The sequence below is a fragment of the Gekko japonicus genome, unplaced genomic scaffold (assembly GCF_001447785.1).
Source record: "Gekko japonicus isolate JY-2015 unplaced genomic scaffold, Gekko_japonicus_V1.1 scaffold27, whole genome shotgun sequence".
In the NCBI taxonomy this organism is placed as follows: Eukaryota; Metazoa; Chordata; class Lepidosauria; order Squamata; family Gekkonidae; genus Gekko; species Gekko japonicus.
In genome coordinates this window covers 1,499,390-1,520,821 of record NW_015172002.1, presented here as the reverse complement: position 1 = coordinate 1,520,821, position 21,432 = coordinate 1,499,390, and the positions used below count along the sequence as shown (strand labels likewise).

The window sequence follows — 21,432 nt, the reverse complement described above, 5'->3', positions numbered from 1 at the left end:
GCTGACATTGACTGCCCACAGCAAAAATGGGAGATAAACCAAGATGGATAGCCACGTTAGTCTACCTGTAGTAGTAGAAAAGAGCAAGACTCCAACAGTAGCACCTTAAGGGCTAGTATAATGTGTAGCAGCTTTCGTATCTGAAGAAGTGATCAGTGACTTATGAACGCTCATACTCTGCCACAAACGTTGTTACACTTTTAGGTGCTAATGGACTCTTGCTCTTTTCTACAACAAAAATGGGGAGAGACAACGATCTCTCCTGCCCTCCCTGGTTGGCGTCGCTCTATGGTCGCGCAGCCCAAACTGTATTTCCTCTGTTTGTGCGACAGACATACCATGGAGCTGAACGATATTCCTAGACATTCCCTCCCATACACAGGAAGAGGTTCTATCCCCATGTCTATGGTCCGGCTAGCGCGGAGCAGGCCGGTAGTCTGACGAAACGCGCTGAGGGGAGGTTATTCACATGACCAGTCGCGTAGAGCGGCGGCGCTTGCGGCTCTGTGCGGTGCGTTCGCGGCCTAGTTGCCTTTGCCGGGCTCAGAGGCGTCGAGAAGGACGGGCCCTGCTTCCCCCAGCCAACGATTGCGGTGAGAGGCGAATGTAGCCCGAGCCACGGGCCCTCCGAAAGGAGCGGAGGAGGGAGCCCAGCAGCGTGCAAGGGCGAGGCAGGCCTTCCGATGGCAGGCACCGGCGGCACTGGCGCCACCAGACCGGGGGGCGGGAGAGGGCTGACTCCGGTCTCCTTCTGTCCCCCCCCCCCGCGTGTCTCTTTTGGGGGGTGGGTCTCTGGGTGGCGAGCGGCTCTTCTCGGGTTTGTGCTCCTCGATTGCGGGGAAGGAGGGAGAGGGTGCGGTGGTGCAGGAGCAGGACATCTTTGGGGAAGGCCGGTCAGTCCGTTTAGAATGGGTATGCGGGGGGGGGGGTTTCCTATCTCCTGGTTCAGGCGCTCTCAGGGCTCCTCTTCAGACTTGCATGTTCTGTCCTTGAGAGCAATAGCCGATATGCCTGGGCGAATCACAGCAGTGCAGGCGGCACCATCATCTCAAATGTAATGTCTTTTAAAATATGTGTGATTGGCGCAACGTGCCCTTAAACTTTCCAGTGACCTCTCGTTTGCCAGACAGCAAATCTCTTACTAAGTCTTAGCCAGTGAACTGATTTTCATTTCTCTCTGAATTCTGATTGTGGACTTGCACTGAAAACATACAAATAGCTTCGTAGAAGTACTGTGGCATGCCCACATACGATGATTGGGGTTCATCAGCAGTGTATTGACTAGCAGTTAATTGCTCTTTAATGTGAACAGGGCTTTGAGTTGTTCTGAGGCTGATTTGCACATCCTCAGTGGAAGTTCTCTGGTGTGTTTAAAAAAACATGTCTACAAGGCTTTCTTGAAACGATCCATTGATTTTTGTGGAATTTCCTTTGCAGTAGGCTTGCAGCCTAAGTAATGCTGTGAGAGCCACTGTGAACTCTAAACAGCCCCAGAGAACTTATGGTAAATTAACACTGTGAATTTATGCATGTATCAGTGAACATACAAAACATTACCGTTTATCCACAGCTCTTTGCTGCTTTGCTCTTCAAGAGGTCAGTTTTAGACAACATTTTGATCTAAGAATTTGGGGAAAACTCTAAATGCATTGCATGCAGAATAAGTTTTTCTGCTTGTTACTTCAGCAAAAATATCATTAATTAAACTAAACCTATGCATTTATAGTGCAAACTGTGCCCATTACAGAGATTTTATAGATGTAAAAATAAAATCTAAAATGGGATGGGACGAGAAGGGCATAGGAGAACTATTTTAAACAATTATTGTATATAGCGTGACTATTTCCAGTTCTGTTAAATTAATTCTCTCTACAATGATATTTTGTGCCATGGATTGCAAATATTTTTGGTGCAGTAGTATTTATGATGATTAAAAACATTTTTATGCCACCTCTCCACCGAGTCAGTATCCACCAAGTAGTGAACATTAAAACATTTAAACAAAAGTACAGTTAAAATTATAAAAATCAATTAAAACACGTAAACACACAGCACTGTTATAATGTTGAGTGGAATGTAATTATGACTGACAACTTCGGTGTTTTAAAGTTTTCCAGAATTGCTTGATATAATATTAAAGATTATTTCAATAAGTGGGAAATATTCTAGGAGCATGCAAGGCTTCCATTTACTTTTTTAATGGTATGCTCCGTTCTCATCACTGGATTCTGTCACCTTGGCTCTGGTACCTTATAAAAAGCTCGATGGAATTCATTTTCACCCTTCATTTTTCTTTTAAATATTCTGGTTTTAGTGAAAGAAATTTGTCTTTTACAATGATTAATCTTAAATGTATTGTCCCTTCTTTGACCTGCTCGTATCTATGTATTTTTGCTAGCATCCAAAGCTGAACAAGATACAGTAATTTCTAATCTACAAGCTACATCTTCTCTTGTACACTTTATATTGTTTACTGACAAACTGCTTTAAACAAACTGGGAAGGAGTTCATTTTCCTTATTTCCCCCCTCCTGTACACAGGCATTTACTAAGCCTTGCCACTATTACTTCAGTATCTCTGGAGTCATCATTCCCCCATCCTCTCCATTTCTGCTGTGAGGTGTGAATGCTTATTGCTCATCTAAACTTCTGCAACCTCCTCTTTGCTGGCATTTCTTCTACAGTCTATTAGTTAATTTAAAACACAACCCTAGCAATTTCCAATACTCTGATACTCCTCAAGGGCTTGATCCTCCCCTCTTTTAGTTGAACACTGTTAGTCATTACATGTACTAATGACTAGACTAGTGATACAGAATTTTCAAAGATCTTGAAAATGGGAAGAAATTAACAGTTTAATGACTGTTGATGACCTTGATGGATTTGAAGTTGTGGGGTGGGAATTGACACATAGTGCCTTAAAGACCAATTTTTTTTTCCAGGGCATAAGCTTTTGTGATTCAGCGCTCACTATCTCTTTTAACAAAATGAGCTTTGGCTTATGAAAATTTATATCCTGGAAATGTTATTGATCTTTAAAGAGCTACTGGACTCTAGTTTTGCTCTACTCCTGCAGGCTAACGTAGCTCCCCACTTGAAACTTGCAATGCTTAAGTTTCGGTACAAAAATATTGGTTGTATCCTTTGGACTCGGAAAGTACTACGTAAAACAGACCTGTCCTGATTCATTCCCATAGTTTGGGAAATGTGTTTGATTATATCTGTTTAAATGTTTTGCCCTATCCCAAGGGTTAACAACAGATTGCACTAAATTCTTCCCATTAAATCTTTGCAACAACCCTTTGTAATCAATTCAACTGGGAGAGATTGAACTGTTGAATGCTACCCTGTAAGCTTCATGTTTACGAATGGATATGATAGTTGAATCTCTTGTAGTATTACCTCTTCTGACCAATTATGGTATTAAATATGCTTTTATTACATAGACATTTCTAATTGTGCCATTTAAACCAATGTGATTTGAAAATATTGTTGAAGTTCTAAAGTATTGAAGGAGATCAGCAACTGTTTGAAATATTAATATAAATAGTTAAACCATTTTATTGATGGAAGAGTAGTTCATTAAATAGTTTGTGGCCTCCCCATCCCCCCATTTTTCACTTTTCCAACATTAGGAATAATGGTTCCCACATCTCCATTAAAGTTTCTGGATTTTCCCTCTTGTATCCTCCTCCCAGTGCCAAAGGTATCTCATTTCTTTTCCTTTCTCGTCTCCTTGCCCTGTGCATGCTCATTTGGTGTCTTTATTTCCCTCACCTGCATTCTTGCTTTGTACCATGCTGCTTTCTGTTTTTTATACCAATCTCTTTTCCCACTATGCCATTAAGCCACTCTCTCCACAGTGAAATCCTGCTTCTAACCAAGTTCTTCTGCAGTCTGTACTGGATTATCAGACCTTCCTTTTTTAAATCCATTAACTTTTCTGTTCAACTACTCTTACTATTTCTTTGCTAAATTGTCCTTAATCTCAGAACGTATGAAGCTATCTTATATCAAGTCAGCCCATTTATCCATCACATCCACTATTGTTTGACTGGTAGCAGTTTTCCAGGGCCATAAATTTTCCCGGCAGTTTTCCCAGCTCTGTTTCTGGAGATTCTATAAGTTGAAGTGCCAGAAACTTAGGGCTTGTCTGCATATACAAAGTGTGTGCTCTACCACTGCAGTAGACATGGTTTATAGGCTACAATATTTGTATTTATTTAAATGATTTCATGTCTACCTTGATATATCTAAATCACTGTATCAGAAACCAATGTAAAAAAACCCTATATGAATTGAAACCTCCAAAAAAATAACAGAAATAAGCCAATGCAAAACAAATCAGCAAAACAACCAGCAAGAAAAGGTGAATACAAAAGAGCAGAAACAGCAGTAGCAGAAAATAGATGAAACTCAAAAGCTCTCCTAAAGAGCACTGCTGAATCTTGGTTTTTAGGGAAGATGTGGTTTATCTGCAGAAATATTTTGTGAGGGAAAAGCATTTGGTGCCCAGTGATGTGGTTCTGATCTCAGAGTCAAGCTAACAAAATAAGTTATTATAAAAATACAAATAGTTCCATAGTCTCAGTATCACTGTTTATTTCTCACAGCGACTTGCTGAATTTTCAGCATTGGGTCAAAGGAAGATCTTAACATGTAGGTAGGTTTGTATGGAAATAAGTGATCCTTTAATGTTCTGTATCCATTAAACATTAAAGATTTTAAAGTTTAAAAACAGCACTTTAAATTCAGCCCATAAAGGAACAGGAGCTAACTGAGTTGATGTGAACTGACATCTGATCCATGTGCTGGCCTAATTCATAGCCCAGTCACCACAATCTGAGCTAGTTGCAGTTTCTGGATACTTTTCAAAGGCAGCCTCTTGTAGAATGCATCATCAATAGCTCTAATTCTCAGTGTGGCCAACTATGTGGATGGTTAAATTCAGAGACTGGAGCTGTGACCAGACAAGACAGATATTCCTATGAACCCCAATAAAACCCTAGGTTTGCAGAAAAATCAGAATTATTTTTTTTTAAAAAAAGTTGGGGGACAGGGGATCAGAGGGTTGTGAGGAGGAAGGAAAGAGTCTACAGGGCAAAATTAGGTACCCTCTGGAAGTCCTGTGTGTTCCGTACTGCACAGCTGGTCCAGCCCAGCAGCTGGTTCCACACAACTAGGTTTCTTGGATGCAAGGGGGAGAGGAAGCTGAAGATGGGGCAGATAAAGGTAGGGTAGCTGAGGGGTGCAAAGGAGAGAAGAAAGCAGGGAGGGGGGACAAGCTATGGCTTTCAGGGAAGGGAAAAGAAGAAATAGCAGGGAAGTAAAAATTAGATGCCCCCTCCCTGCCAACTCCTTGTGGGTTCCCCACTTATGAATTACTGTGAATAGGGCACAGTTATTGAAGCAACCAAAATCACATTACATGGGATGCTGGGTATTCTGTGGTTGAACCTCGCCCCCTTTTTAGTCTCCCCAAAAAAGCAACCACTTGGACCTCCAACCTGTCTCATGAACCTAGGTGGGAGGTTTACCCCCTCATTCAGAGTTCCTGTATGTTTGCACCAACTTATGTGGGGCTGTTTCAATATTTTGTGAGGAGAAAGCATTTGTTGCCCAGTGATGTGGTTCTGATCTCAGGGTCAAGCTAACAAAATGAGTTATAAAATACAAATATTTATTATGTTGTAAACATTAGTAAAAGATAAAATAGGTTAAAGGAAATGATCCAAATATCAGACACTTAAAACTTTTTACACGCAGAGCTGATAGTTTTACGTATACAATTGATGGGTATATTTTATGACCAGTAGACCATACGCGTTCTGGCCCCTTAGGGCCTTCTTCAGTGGTCAATATTACTATTGTAAAACAACACACATCCAGAATCTAGAAATCAATATATAAAAAAGATTTTCTTTAGAGCCGGGTGTTGCTTTCTCATGTGATGTGCAATTGTTAAAAGTTTACACAGTAGGCCATGGATAATCTCTCATGGTAACTGCACACGCTCTCCAAATTGTAACAATTACCCGGTGTGTCTGGATGTGTGTCTCTTCCATCAAAAGTAGCAATCATTTCTTTTAACCTATTTTATTTTTTACTAATGGGTACACCATAATAAATATTTGTATTTTTCTAATAACTTTGTCAGCTTGACCCTCATATAGCACAGCCATATCTTGGGTCGAGTCCCCCCCCCCTTTTTGTGGTTCTAATCTCAGTCTGTACCCTTTGCAACTGCAATTTAGAAAGAAAAATTGGGAGCTCCACTCACAGAACTTGTAGCATCACATGTAGTTCACTCTTGGGAACTGCCTTGTCTTGTACTTCCAGGTGCAGTGGTGGATGCAAGAACGAGAGACAGTGCAGCCCCACCTTTAATCACTTGTGTTTTGATACTGTGTGCCAGTGGTGGGCAGTGAATGGCATACATGCCAAACAGTGATGTACCGGTCCACTATGCTGGGCACATAAGGCCTGTTCTTTTTCTGAGCAACCATGGCAAGCAAGCCTGGTGAAATCACCACTGCGGGCAGCAGTGTGGGACATGGTAAAGGGCATGGTTTGTGTCCATCATCACCTCCTGGCTTTGTAGAGCCACTAGTTGGGTCTGAGATGAGTCCCTGAGGGGCTTGTAGTGCTGCTGGGCTTTGCTTGTTCCCAGTGTGTCTGTCCAGGTACACATCTGATATCTTCTCCCCTTCCCCCTGTTGTTTGCCAGCACACCTTTACAGGTAGACACTGAGTTTCTTTCAGCCCCCAACCCAAAAGCCTACCTGTACTCTGTGCTGTTCTAGTATATAGGTTTCTGTTAAATTATGGTAGCTATAGACTAATTTAGGGGCCACGGTGGCTCAGAGGTTAAGATGCTGAGCTGCAGACAGGAAGGTCTGTAGTTCGGCTGCTTGAGACCCTAGTGCCGCGTGATGGAGTGAGCTCCCATCTCTGGCCCCAGCTTCTCCAGCCTAGCAGTTCGAAAGCAAGAAATTGCAAGTAGATAAATAGGTACCGCTTCAGTGGGAAGGTAACAGCGTTCCGTGCGCCTTGGCGTTTAGTCATGCCAGCCACGTGCCCACGGAAAAAGTCTTCAGACAGCGCTGGCTCTTCGGCTTGGAAACTGAGATGAACACCGCCCCCCAGAGTCGGATTCGGCTGGCTTTCGAGAAAGGGAAACCAATATACTAATTTATGTACATACCAATATGTAAAAATTACTTGATTTTGTTTACCTTGAGGACAAATCCATCCACTAAACTTAAAGCCAAGTGCTTGAATCATTTAATTTCTGAGTGTTTCAAATATTAAGTTTCCATACTCTTGAGTAGTGAGATTTATTTATACAGTGGGAAGTTGCATGTTGAAGGAAAGCTGAACTGTCAAGGACTTGTGTGGTTTTAAATCCCAAGATGTTCTTTCTTAAAGGGATTGTGAAACACTCTTCTTCTACTTGTCATGATATAGAATGGCATTGTATTGAATTTTAGGAGGTTGGTAGTTTCTGCACATTAGATGCAGAAATGTCACATATTTTCAGGTAAAAAAACTGTGTCATAATATTCCAACATGTTCACTGCCTTTCTTGCACAATGATCCACTTTGTAGTAAGCTCATTAGAACGTATAAGAGGGGCTCTGCTAGATCACATCCATAGTTTATCTAGTCTGGTGGTCCTGTTCCATGCAGTAGCCACCCATTTGCCCCAGGGGGCCAACAAAGAGGACACAGAGGCCAAGGCCTTCCCTTGATTTTGCCTCCTAGTGCTAGAGAGGTCTACAACCTCAGGATGTGGAGGTTCCTTTTAGTAATCTTGGATGATGATTGTTGATGGACCTCTCCTCCATGAATCTGTCTAATCTCATTTTGAAACTAGCTAGGCTAGTGGCCATCACATCCACTAGAGCAAATTTTCCAGTTTAATCAATAAGTGAATTATTCTCTTACAAAGGAATTTCAAAGGGAGATTAGAAAGAGAGACTGCTGAATTGCAATTGAAAATGAAGCTCAAATGTATCCACCTGGATTGAATCAAGATTTAGACTTCCTGTCTCATTATCAATGCTGATTTCTCCATGCCTATTACTTCTCTGCTTATCTCACCTAATCCAATCATGTCTGCTATTGTTATCCACCTGCTATTGTCATTTGCCTGCTAATGACATTCAACACCTGAAATCACTCCACTTTCCAATAAATAGGACTGATGGACTCCCATTCTAGCTGTATCTGAAGAAGTGAGCAAAAAGCTCATACCCTGCCACATATTTTGTTAGTCTTAAAGGTGCTGGTTGATTCTTGCTCTTTTCTACTACTCAATAAGTGAAGAAATACTTTTGCCCATTCTGGATGTATTGACCATTAACTTCATTGGATATTCCTGGGTTGTGGTGTTACAGAAGAAGGAAAACGGTTCTGTCTGCTTTCTTCGCCCCATAAATTTATAATCCTTTATTCTATCTCCCCCCCACCCCATCTTCTTTTTTCTAAAGCCCAGTTTTTCCATTTATGTGATATGTTTTTTTGAGATGTGGTAACAAGAAATGTTCACACTATTCTATATGAGGCTGCACTATAGATCTAAAGAGCATTACAGTCAATGATGTGGAGCAGGCCTGATACAGTGTCTCCATATACTTGTCCAATACTGTGAAAGGGTTTCACAGTTCAAGTATTTTTCTCCTGATAAATATCGGAAATATCAAGAATTGGGTCAAGAAGCCTTTCATTGTTCATAGCTGGTACATGGTACATTGACTTTTTAAACTTTAAAGATATGCTATTTTTAACAGGAAGACAAGGCCTTGAATCTCTGGGGGCCAGGTCTATCCCCATTGAAAATAATGGTAATTTAAAGTTTAAAAGGCTGGTTGGTGCACCATGGAGCTAGCGGCCATTCCTCTCTCCCTCCCTGCTCTTGTGCTTCTGTGGATAATCAAAAAAGTATCATTTTATATGAGAAAGTTGGGAGGGCAATATTTGAAGTGTTCAGATACTTCCAAAACGATAACTAATCATAATGATGCCCTTTCTGACTTTGTCATATGGCATTAAATTGATAGTGTTGAAAGTGGATGCCCCTAATCCTCACTCTCAGGATCAGGTAAAGGAAGGATGTGTCTCAACCCCAATATTTACAAGTGGTTAACAGTGCAATTCTAGGCAGAGTTGCACCATTTAATTCAGTAGGCTTAGAAGAGTGTAACTTTGCTTAGGGTGGCATTATAAATCACTCCCCCCCCTACACACACAAACAGTTTCAACCTGTTTTTAATAAGTTGCCCATTTTGAGCCTTTGGGACAACATGAAGTACAAATGTAAGCAAACTGTAGAGCAGCACATGTTCTGAAGCTAATTAGGTCCATCTTTTTTTCTAGGTTACTACTAAAAATGTCTTTTCCACCTCACTTGAATCGCCCTCCTATGGGTATCCCGACACTACCACCTGGAATCCCACCACCACAGTTTCCAGGTTTTCCTCCACCTGTACCTCCTGGTAAGTTATATCTGAATCTAATCAGTTAATCCAAACTCTTGTTATACTAATCAGTAGTTAATCATTTCATTTTAAAATTTATTTTTGTGCCATAATTTAATGGGGAGTACTTCTATCCTTGGAGCACTTTACTGTTACAGTTAGTTCTGTTTGCTAAGTATTTGCTTTGAAAAATAGCTTAACCTCTGGTCAACTTTGCTGTATTAATATAACCTCTTCTTTTCTCAGGGACTCCAATGATTCCGGTGCCAATGGGTATTATGGCTCCTGCACCAACTGTAAGTATCATATAGTAAAAAGTACTGGTGGTGACTGTGAGCACAGTCATCTCTGTCATGTCTGCTGGGCTACAAATGTACTAATGTTTACCTGTACATTATAGTTAGCAAACTGGGGATATATTTTCTTCCTTCTCTAGTACAGATTCTTACCCCTTAGCTTTTACAGGCTTTTAAAATTATATCTACACTAATGCTGTCAGTGTGATGGAAGCTTTCTATATGCTTGATGCTAACCGTGGTTCTCAACTAGGATTTGCAAACCTGTCAAAAACCTGGTTAAGTTGGGAAGCCTGGTTAGCATTGAGGCCAATAAAACAAGATGTCATGATTACAGCAAACAAAGGAAAGGTGGTGGGTATTTGCATCAGTAGTGGGGAGGGGGAAGTGATTTGAAGACTTGCACACAGTTTGCAGAAAGTGATTTTTAGGGAGATCGTTTTCTCAGACACTGCTCAGTCTCATTTTTTAATCTCCTAATTTAGGTAAAAGTGATAGCTTTGGGGCTGGCATTCCCAGTTTGTAAAGGACTCACATAAAGTTATAGATTTAAAGATCTAGCATGTTTGAATGTATAAGAAATCTGTTTCACATTAGAGATTCAATTCAGTAATTAAAAATATTTTCTGGCTGTGGGTGTTGTTATTTTGCATGAAGTAGAATCAGATCAAGAAATAATTGCCTGAAGACAGTAAACCTTGTAAACAAAATTTGTTCAGGCAAACTATTTAATAGGAAATTCCTTAAAACAAGCATATTACTAAATAACATTGATAGTGGTTCTTTCCTTTTATCATGTTAAGGAGGTAGTGTGTTGAATATCCCTTTATTGATCAGTTTGTAAATGTAGCGTTTCTGGGCAACTTTACTGTAATTAAATTAAAGTCTTTCCCCCTCTTTTTTAGGTATTGGTTCCAACCACAGTATCGATGGTTGGAAAGCACATGGGAGTTAGGAAGGAACATCCAGGTCTAAAGAATAAGGAAAATGATGAGAATAGTGGTCCCACAACCACTGTCTTTGTAGGGAACATATCAGAGAAGGCTTCAGACATGCTGATAAGACAGCTTCTTGCGGTAAGTGGAATAGTTTCTTAAAATTTGTCCTATTGGTGTAATAATACAGATAATTTTGTATTACTTAATGACATCACCCACACACACACCAACCCCAGATGCTAAAATCTACAACTTGGATGAGAGGTATGAGAGGAAGAAGTGACCACAATCATATACGTGCTCCTGAAATCTGCATGCAGTTCCATATGAATAACATAGTAATTTTGAAGAAAAAGCATGTGTGCTGTTTTTAGATGATGCATGTATGTAATGTTTGTATTGGGACGTTGCCTGCTATCTGCAGTTTTTAAGTTGTTGAGTTTCTTTAGATTAACATACGTTGCCCAGTTAATTGGTATGGACTGAAAAGTTTTTAACTAGTTAACAGTATTGGAGAAAAAAAGTAGGATTGGGATGGGAATAGTTTTTAGGAAAGGCATGAGATAAACTATGGTTTGCTACTAGGGTTGCCAGGTCCCCCCGGCTACTTGTGGGGGATGGGGGGGGAGGGTTGCCAGATCCAGGTTGGGAAACTCCTGGAGATTTTGGGGATTGAGTCTGGGGAGGACAGGGCCCTAAGTGGAGTACAATGCCACAGAGTGCACCCTCTAAAGCAGTGATGGCGAACCTTTTAGAGAACCTTTTAGAGACCAAACTGCGACCCAAAACCCACTTATTTATCGCAAAGTGCCAACACGGCAATTTAACCTGAATACTGTGGTTTTACTTTAGAAAAAACAACTCATATGTTTACTTAAGATGATCCAAACAAAGTAAGGAAAGCAATCCCAAATGCTTCCATTTACTTAAAATTATTCGGCAGAGAATTCGACACTTTAATGATGGGCTGGGGCGATGGCACGCGTGCCCACAGAGAGAGCTCTGAGTGCCACCTCTGGGGTGGTTCCTTGGTGCGAACCAGCTGAAGAAGAGGTCCCTTCTGAGGGCACATTCCCCTTATCCTCAGCACGGTGCCCTGTTTCTTCTCGACCCTCATGCTTCCTGACAGCGGCAGGGCTGCCATTTTCAGAGTTGGACATATGTAGCAAGTCCCTGAAAGTCTTCTCCATGCGCCTAACTGACTGTCTCTGCTTTTCCCAGTCAGCCACCTTGGCCTTAAGGGTGCAAACTTGTTCCCTGAGAACTAGGAGCTTCTTGCACCAGGCACACATCCAAGACTTCTGTCCAGTGGGCAGATAGTCATACGTGTGACACTCCATGCAAAACACTGGATAGCCCCCAACCCCCTGCTGCCATTCTGCCTTCATAATTGCTTTTTAAAAAATGAATATATATAATCCCCCTTTTAAAACCCTTCGTATTTATGTGGCCCTCCTTATAGAAGTCTACTTACTTTACTGGGAATACAAGGAGACTAGGGCCCTGGCTTTCTGGCCCTTCCTGGGCTTCTTACAGAGCCCCTAGTCTAAGAGTCCCTCAGCCCGCTTGTGGGGAGGGCGGGGTAAAAATACTTAAATAAATAAAAATAAATAAATAATTAGGTGCTGCCTTAAATAGAAGCCTCACCCAGCAGAGGGCAGGGCCAGCAGCTATTCAAATTACACCCAGGCAATCCAATTACAGTCAAACAAATCACCCTTTCTCACCCTTTCTCAAACAGCCATGACTCTGCAACAACTTAAAACTCACCCATACACTCCCAAACACTATCCTCTCACACAGTACCCTCAGCTAAATCTCCTCAGCTGAAAGCAAATTTAAAAAACTCACCCCTCTAGCAGCTTCGTCTCCTGCTGCTTCTCTGAGCTCAGCCACACATACACAAAGAGTGGAAGGGGTATGAAATAGCAAGTAAGTGTCCAGACAGTTTGATTAGTAGAGTCATTAATAATATGATAACAAAATGCATTACAGAGATCAGTTAGCTGAAGGGCCATGCAACAAGAGTACAAGATCCCCCTTTGTGGGCTCCCGGTGTGATCCTGATAATGCACATAAGAGTGCCTTATGGATGCTAGAGCCAGTGATTACTTGCCAGAAGGAAGCCCCAATACAATGCATGTATGAATTATGGTCATTTATAATGTTCACCTCAGAATTTACATTTCTTTTCCTAATAGTTCCTAAAGCAGCTTTTAATCCAGTCTCTTGGTTCATGATTCAGTCTGAAGACAAATGAAGTCAGAATTCATTTTTAGTGATGTTCACTATAATAGGGTTTTTTTTAAAAAAATCAGACTTTTAAAATAGATGCCTGTTTTATTCACACTCTTGGGAGATGATGGAGTATAGATTTTTAAAGGAGTCTGATGTATATAGAGAAGCAAATCTGGAGGCAGTAGGGTGGTTGGGGGCAGTGGGTAGCAGAATGATACTTGACACAGGGATATGCCACACTAAATATGATTCTAACTCATGGCAATCAGATGAACTGGAGGACTTACTTCAGTTAAATCTATGGGGATACTTTTGAGAGTGTTTTCTTAGTTTTGCCCTGATATGCATAGATGCATTTGCTAAGTAAGCATAAAATATATGTATTTACAGAAATGTGGTTTGGTTTTGAGTTGGAAGAGAGTTCAAGGAGCATCTGGAAAACTACAAGGTATGTGCTTTATCCCCTCAATGTTAAAATAAGAGGTTTGCGACTTCACTGGTATTTTTCCATTGCACACACTCAATCAGTATGGGACTAACCTTTTTTTAGCCTCCAGCATTTATGATCCAGTCCTGTGAACCACTCTGCCAGCTATCAAGTATATAAGATGAAGGGCAAGGGTTGGTTAGTGCAACATGGCAAGTTAGGGCTTTGATCTGGTATTGCTGCGCTGGCCAAGTTTATTTTGCCGGCACAATGTTTGTTGATGTAGCTGCCCTAGCAGATTCACCGGGCATGGGTATGGGTGGCAAAATTCAGTAGGGCTCACATTTGGTATCCTCTGCAGCCAGTTACATTGCAGAAACCTTGTGTTCTTGAACTATAATTGCTGGATGACTGTAATGGGAATTTTAACTGAAAGGTAATACCACAGGATAGATGTGACTTAAATGGTCTGTAGAACCCACCACCTGTAGGTACCAGAATTTATAGTATAGTAATTATTTTTAAATATTATTTTCTAAATGTTCTGAAATATGCAGTTTATTGATTCATAAAGCGAACTGCTAAAATTGTTGAAAAGGCACTTTGTGTGTGTGTCTGCATTCAGTTATGAAGATAAACCAAGGTTTGATCCAAAGACTGCATATGGTCCAGTAAACATGGATTTGTGGGTTGGCATCAAACCAGATTTTAGCCACTTTGTTAATTGCATTTTGTACCTGTTGTGATTGGTATAGCAGCTCCCTTGCACTTGCAAACCATAGTTGATTTGCAAACAAGGATATCTTACACAAACCATGAGTTGTTGTGATATCTCAATGTAGCCTGTGCATCTGCATACTCCTGCATTGTGTGTAATTTTAATTAAATATTTTTAAAACATCTAAATTATTCACCTCCAGCCTTTGGATTTTGCGAGTATAAAGAACCAGAATCTACACTACGGGCACTCAGATTACTACATGATCTTCAAATTGGAGAGAAGAAGCTCCTAGTGAAAGTTGATGCCAAGACAAAGGCTCAACTGGATGAGTGGAAGGCAAAGAAAAGGGCTTCCAATGGGGTATGTATACTTCATATGACTACTCTTAACTAAGAGGGGAGAAGCAACTGAACTACCATTAAACTAGTTTGGAATTATGTGCCATTCATTTTTGTGCCTGCTTTGCTTATGATGTGCTATTGTTTTAAATTATGTCTCTTAAGACAAGTACTAAGTACTTCCATTGTGTCTGATTTTCATGGTTAGTTTTTCCCCAGTTTTCCTAAATTCCCCAATTTAGAACAGACTGCATTTTCTACTTAAGTTTATAATCCAATTTCTCTACTGATAGCTGCACATTAGAGATCAACAGTTGGAGACTTGAGGCAAAATCTGGCTGTTAGGATAAAAACCATGTGTCCTGTCCCCCCTTCCTGTTGCTAATCCAGAACAGGATTGCAGGTTGTTGAAATAAAATTTTTGGTATTTGGATAGACCTTTGGGATAGTTTTATGGGGATGAAATCCCAGAAAATGCTTTGTTCAGTAAATGTTTGTTCCTGTGCACTTTATTACATAAGATATAAAACATCAGCCATAGCAGGCTATGAGTGTGTCATAAGCAGAAAGCAGGAACATACTTGTGGAGCAGACAGCTCAAGAAGTGAGTGTATGAATAAAACACATACATGCAGTATAGCATCAAGGTGCCAAGCATTTACAAAGAAGCATTCTGAAAACTTTTTATACATGAGGAGCACTGAGCTTGAGACTAGTCCTCAAAGACTAGTAAAAAAAAGAGCATAAAAAAGAGCGGCAGGAGCTCATTAGCATAAGACTATTAGCATAATAGCTCATTAGCATATGCTGTGCCCCCTGACATCACTGGAAGTGATGTCACAAGGAGAGGCATCTTCAAAAGCCTCCCCTCCCCTTTCCCAGCCGGCCTGCTAAGGTGGGCTGGGGGGGGGGGGCAAAGAGAGAAAGGGTTTAAAGAACCCCATCTCTTTTACTGGCTCCTGCTGCAATAAATTAGATTGATTGAAACCCCTTCTCTCTAGAGTTGCGCCGCAATGGCGGCGCAATCTATCCATTATATTTTATTGGGCCCATAGAATACAATGGAAAGGTCGCACCGCTGCTGCGACTCTAGAGTGAAGGAACGTGGGGAGCTGGGGGCGGGGCTTGCCACCACTGCCATTTGTGTCTGCTCCTGGGCTGCCGGAGCAATGCTCCGGCGGCTCCAAATGACCCCTGGTTCTGAGGACAAATTAGTTCATTTCAGAGAGCAATACATAAATCCACAAAAGTTACAGAACACTTTTTAGGTGGCTGCCAATTGATATATACGTGAACTTAAAAGTCACTTTTTGAAGATATTTTGTTAAGATCAGAAAACAATGGAACAAATTCTAAATATTTACTTGATACATTATTATCCCACACTTCTCAATTGAACTCAAGGTGGTGTACATTGTTCTCCCTATTTCCATGTTATGCTCAAAACAACCATATATAAAGGGGTAGGGTGGGATGAGTATGTGACTGGCCTACAGTCACCTAGCAGACTTTATGGCAGGGTGGGGATTTCAATTCGGGTCTCCCAGATCCTAGTCTGACATCCTAACTAGTACACTGTGTTGAGTTTCCAGAAAGTTCCACATTTTAAAAAGAAAGGGAAGTTTTAATTTGGGATTTTTAGAAAATTGTTCACTTTGATGTAACTTCAGAGTAGTGCAAAAGTACCTATAGAAAACATGTAAACAGTTGCACAGAAAATTTCATTGCTTGTTCCCTTAGCATATTGTAACTAACAAAAGCCAAAACAAACATTTTTGTCAGAATTTGCACATAATTACAACAAAACAGTGCAGATTTTTGCTGTGGAAAAACACATGTCCTGTGGCCACCACTATAACTTGAGTTAGGATTTTCTAGACTTTGCTTTTACAGACAATGGCCTCTTAGCATTAATGAAGTGCCTTTTTTACTTAGAGTAACTATAATCAGTCTTGCATAACCTACAAGTAACCTTAATAGAAAAGCAGTTTCATATTGAGGCAGCTACACCCTGTGGTACTTCTGCAAGCACTCAACTAGTATTCGTTTCACATTTATCCCAATAATGATATTTAAGCAAAGAAAAAACATAAAAGCCAGTTACAAAGCACAGGCTGTTTAATTATTGGATCCTTGTACTGAGTCTGGATTGTATTCTATTTGCACCTAATCAGTTCAGCTTGTCTGTCTTTCTCACACACAATGAACTGGAGGCTTCCACTGGTGATACCCAGGCAGCCATTAGTGACTGGCCTGCATGTTAAGTCAGGGATCTAAAAAGTTTATCCATTTTATAAATGCACACTTGAGATGCAAGTACGTCCCTGCATACACACAGTTGCATTCTTTATATACCCTCCACTGACATTTACAAGAGGTACCCAGACATACATGTGGACACTCCTCGATGCTGCTTGATGCTCATCAGTCTGCTGCTCAGTATTCCCCTTTTGATGCCAGACACCACTTGTCTTCTTTCCCACAATTAAGGCATCTGTTCGCTTCCTGGGGTGTGCAGGAAGCAAGCTTGTGGTGGTAGATAGGTGGGATGGCACTGGCTCTCCTGGTACTGCCATCCCAATTGCTGACTTGCCACTGTTGCCTCCACCACAAGTTACTGTCTGGACTGAGTCGGTCACCCATCCCCCTGTCAGCCACCTCCCTTGACATCCAGAGTGGAGTGAGAATCTGGAAGCTGTTCAGAAAGTACCAACAGTGGCTGTTTCAGACTTAGTGTGTAGCGTGGTGTGGCACTGTGCTCCCTGACACAAGCTTTCAGGTATCCCCAGTGCCCAAATGTGTGTGTGTGAGAGAGTGAGAGACAGAGAGATACACTCAGGCAAAATAAGCACATTTTAAAATTGGGTCAAGGAGAATTCAGTGTCCAAAAACAAGGTGAGCTGCCCATTTAGCACCCCTAACCATGTGAAAGGGAACCATATGAAAGAAAATTACGTCTGCGGTGGTTGGATTTTCTGTCAGTCCTTAGTGGGTTTTGAACACAGTCCTCCATCCCATTCTCAGAGTGGCCATTTCATAAAACTGGTTTCTGGCCTGGAATAGAAAAGTAGAGCTATTATAAATATAAGGAATGGTGTAAAAATGATTAAGGAGCCGTTGTGCATATTTTGCCAGTAGGGAAATTCTTAAGGTAGTTTGGACATATTCATCTATCTTTTGACTCTGCTGTTCTTGATTTGTATAACAATTAGAGAGATTATGCTGGGTTAAATGACATGTTCATTACAGTGAAACTAGTAGTAATATAGCAAGAATCACCTTTTTGTACAGAAGGGCAGGAATCTGGACAGGAATAAGAACATAGGAGACGCCAGTGTTGGATCAGGCCAAAGGCCCATCCAGTCCAACACTCTGTGTCACACAGTGGCCAGAAATACCAGGTGCCATTAGGAGATCCACCAGTGGGGCCAGGACATTAGAAGCCCTTTTTTGCCATCAAGTCACAGCTGACGTATTGAGACCCTATAGAGTTTTCAAGGCAGCTGACTCAGGTGGTTTGCCATTGACTGCCTCTGTGTAGCAACCCTGGCATTCCTTGGTAGTCTCCCATCCAAATGCTGACCCTGCTTAGCTTCTGAGATCTGATGAGATTGGGCTATAGTAGAGCAACTTTTTCATATGTGATTCATTAAGTCACCATTGAAGAATCATTACCTTTCCTTAAATGAGATAATGTACTTGCTTCACTCTGATTTGTATACCCAGTATTCTTCAGAACTCAGTTTCTAGGACTAGTATCTTTTTGGAACTCAGGCCATCAGTGAATGGCACTTCGTTATCTTTTCTGTTTTACTGATAAACAGTTAAAGAAAATAGTTTTTATGAGTCAAGATTTAGGGAATAATTTATTTACTGTTGTGCAATAGTAGACATTTGGAGGCTGGCCTTCTGAAGTGCCTAGATTTTGGTGATTCTGACCAGCTGTAGAGAAACTCCTATGTCTTGAATGTCCTGAAGAACAGGGGAAACGTTCACTTGTCCTTTTATATAATGATACTGCTGTTTCATGCAGTCCTTAGGTTGCTGACACAGACAGCTTTGACATTCCAGCCCATTTAAAGCTTTTTTTATTCAGTAAAAATGCAGTTTTATTTAAAAGAGGGAAGATAATCTAATCAACCCCCCATTCCTGACCAGCATTTATATCCCGAATTATTTTTGATATCCCCTAGTCACTACCACCTTCTAGTTTTTTCAGCCTACTGCTCCTTGACCTCACAGCTTCTGTTTCAGCTGAAATCCCCTCCTATTTCCTACCCCTCCTTCTTAGTTGCTGCTGCTCTCTTGAGTCCCTTGCCCTTACCCATTCCTCGGCCTGGTATTGACTGTGCACATACCTTGGATTCTCAGGTGAGATTCCTTTTTTAAAAAATTATAAAGTTTTGCCAGAGTTTAATTCAAGTCTATAAAAAGGAAGAGTTGGCGATGTCCAGGCTTTTTGAATAACAATTTATTTTAAAAATAACTTTTAATAGTAGTGAAGAATATCTGGTCGAACAGAGGTAATCTTTTAAAAAATATATTGTTATACAGATACTTTTATTCTGTATTAATTTAGGCTTTCCTTGCAGTCAGGTTTAGACTGCGAATAGGCAAACTCCAGTCACTCAAACTCAGATTTCCTTTGTAAATGGAAACATGAATGCTCCAGTTGGCTGGCTATCTGTGAGCAGGCACTAGGATGTTTTAATATATTGCTTTTTATTCTTTAGCATTTGTACTGTGTTTGAGTTTGATTCCAGGCTTGGAATTGTAAGCTACATTGAACCTGTGGAGAAGCAGACTAAAATGGTTTAAATAATAAATTTTAAGCAGATACGTATTGCTGCTTCATTCGTCCTGCGTTTCTAACATGAATGTGTCTAGGAAAACAGTAATTATTTCATGCCTCTGTATAGGACATAGTGTAATATTTTGCATCACTGCATGGACATAACAGAAATTTACATTCATGTAGAATAGTGTACATTATGACCTACATACAGAGATCTGTTTTCTGTAACAGGTAACTTTTCTGTAGGAATCTGCAATGTCTGAAGCAGGCTGTAGGGTGGAATTCCGGATTAGGGTCTGGGAAATCCCAATTCAGATCCCTGCTCTGACATGGAAGCCTGCTGAGTGACCTTTGGCCAATCACACACCCTTAGCCTAATTTACCTCACAGGGTGGTGTGTGAGGATAAAATGGAAGACAGGATGACAGTGTTAAGTCACTTTTGGTCCCTGTTGGGGAGGAAGGCTGGGCATAAATGGTTTTCCCATGATTGTTGACATGTGATGACAAAAATGACAAAGCTATCATGTTGCCCTCATTGCATTAAGTTTATTCTTCACATTTGTACCCTACCCTCTCAGCCAAGGCCGGCTCAGGGCAGCTTACATAAAATCACCAAAAACATTTAAAACAATACAATAAACCATTTAAAACAGTATTAAAGCCAGTTCGCAATTCCATAATAAGTTCTAAAATGAATAAATATTGTGGTGTACAGATCTTTTTTTAGTTATGAATTTGTACTGTACCAAACGAAATGTTTTCTTTCTGTCCTAGCCCTGTGTGTCAGTGATTAGTTTTATTTGTTGGTAGCTTTATGAGTTCCCCAGAAGAATGAAGTCAAAAGTGAGCTGCTGAAGTGCTTTATGTCTTATAAAAATTAGGGAGGACACTATGGTTAATTTAAGGGCTTTTTGTCTTTGCTATGGTGTTTGTTTTCCTATCTCTTCTGCTCCACCAGATAGCACTAATTCTGTACAATCACTAATTACACTTATAAAAGTCCTCCGTTATTCCAGGATAGAGCATAGCCTCTAGTTAAATGATGTTAGGTACACTTGTTACGTACATGTAACTCTTCAAAGATCTAATAGTATGTAGTAAAGCTAATGCAGGATATACCCTTTTCAGATACTATTCCTGCCATATGCTTGAATTAAAAAACTTGTGCTATTTCCTAGAATTCACGGCCAGAACCTACAGCTGAAGATGAGGAAGCTCTTGATGAGGAAGCAAAGAGAAGAGACCAGCTAATTAAAGGGGCTATTGAAGTGTTAATACGAGAATATTCCAGCGAGCTCAATGCCCCCTCCCAAGAATCTGACTCTCATCCCAGGAAGAAGAAAAAGGAAAAGAAGGAGGACGTATGTGTTTTGATTTTGGACACAAACAGATTTACTTCATCTCTTCTTACATAAAGGCCAAACCTTGTGCCAACACATTAGCTCAAAGCATCTGATGAGAACACAAATCGGCAAGCCTTGATGTTAGCTACAGTTTTTGTTTCATTCTGAAATTAAAACAGTTCTAGATGACAAACCCTGTGGATGGTGTAGGTATGTAGGCACCAGGGTCGCAATGCCTAGACTTCTTGGAGCTACAGGTTTGAATCTCAGCAGGTTTGATTCAGCCTTTTATCCCTTCTAAAATACATGTATTGCAATACCTGCAGATTGTTTCTTGAGAAGGGACATGCTTTTGAGACCCTAAAAATATCCTTCCTGTTATGTTTGATATTTTAAATGACCCATGGCATTGCGTCATGGGGGTTTGCTCTGGTGTTATTAACCACAACTTGACACCTTGAACCTTTTCACTGTCCTGCTTTAATGATGTGTGTGTATATAGTTAAGAAGGTCTTTGTTATCCTTGACGGATAAAGCCATGTTGTTATAAATGATTTGTAAATATATGGCTATTGGGCCAGTCGATTTCTTTTACAAAACATCTTAACATTTTGCAGAAAGATGCTGTAATGCATCTTCTGTCTTCCATCTTCGGTGTATGACCCTTCTAATGACTATGCTAAAATTTGTCTGGGGGCAAAGAGGGAAGACCAAATAGTAGTAATGCTGACTGAGATTTCAGAAATCAGTTTTGATCACTTCATTGATGGGCTGTAGCACCTACAGTTTTTGTTTGCCACAAGGTTTCAAGGGTGATTTTTGGTTTGAGTACACAAGCCCTTTATTCTTATAAAAC

The 21,432-nt window shown here is 40.7% G+C and overlaps 1 protein-coding gene across 4 annotated transcripts in view; it reads left to right on the top strand.

Annotated features, from left to right (window-relative positions):
- The first annotated feature begins 451 nt into the window (after positions 1-451).
- Positions 452-21,432, top strand: part of RBM25 (RNA binding motif protein 25) — a 36,692-nt gene continuing 15,711 nt past the window's right edge. For all 4 annotated transcript variants that reach the window (XM_015420079.1, XM_015420076.1, XM_015420080.1 and 1 more), the window contains exons 1-7: positions 452-593; positions 9,378-9,496; positions 9,725-9,774; positions 10,680-10,850; positions 13,341-13,398; positions 14,298-14,458; positions 20,412-20,594. In XM_015420079.1, the coding sequence (XP_015275565.1) occupies positions 9,391-9,496; positions 9,725-9,774; positions 10,680-10,850; positions 13,341-13,398; positions 14,298-14,458; positions 20,412-20,594 (729 nt within the window). In that variant the 5' untranslated portion in view covers positions 452-593; positions 9,378-9,390. The remainder of the gene's footprint in view (positions 594-9,377; positions 9,497-9,724; positions 9,775-10,679; positions 10,851-13,340; positions 13,399-14,297; positions 14,459-20,411; positions 20,595-21,432) is intronic.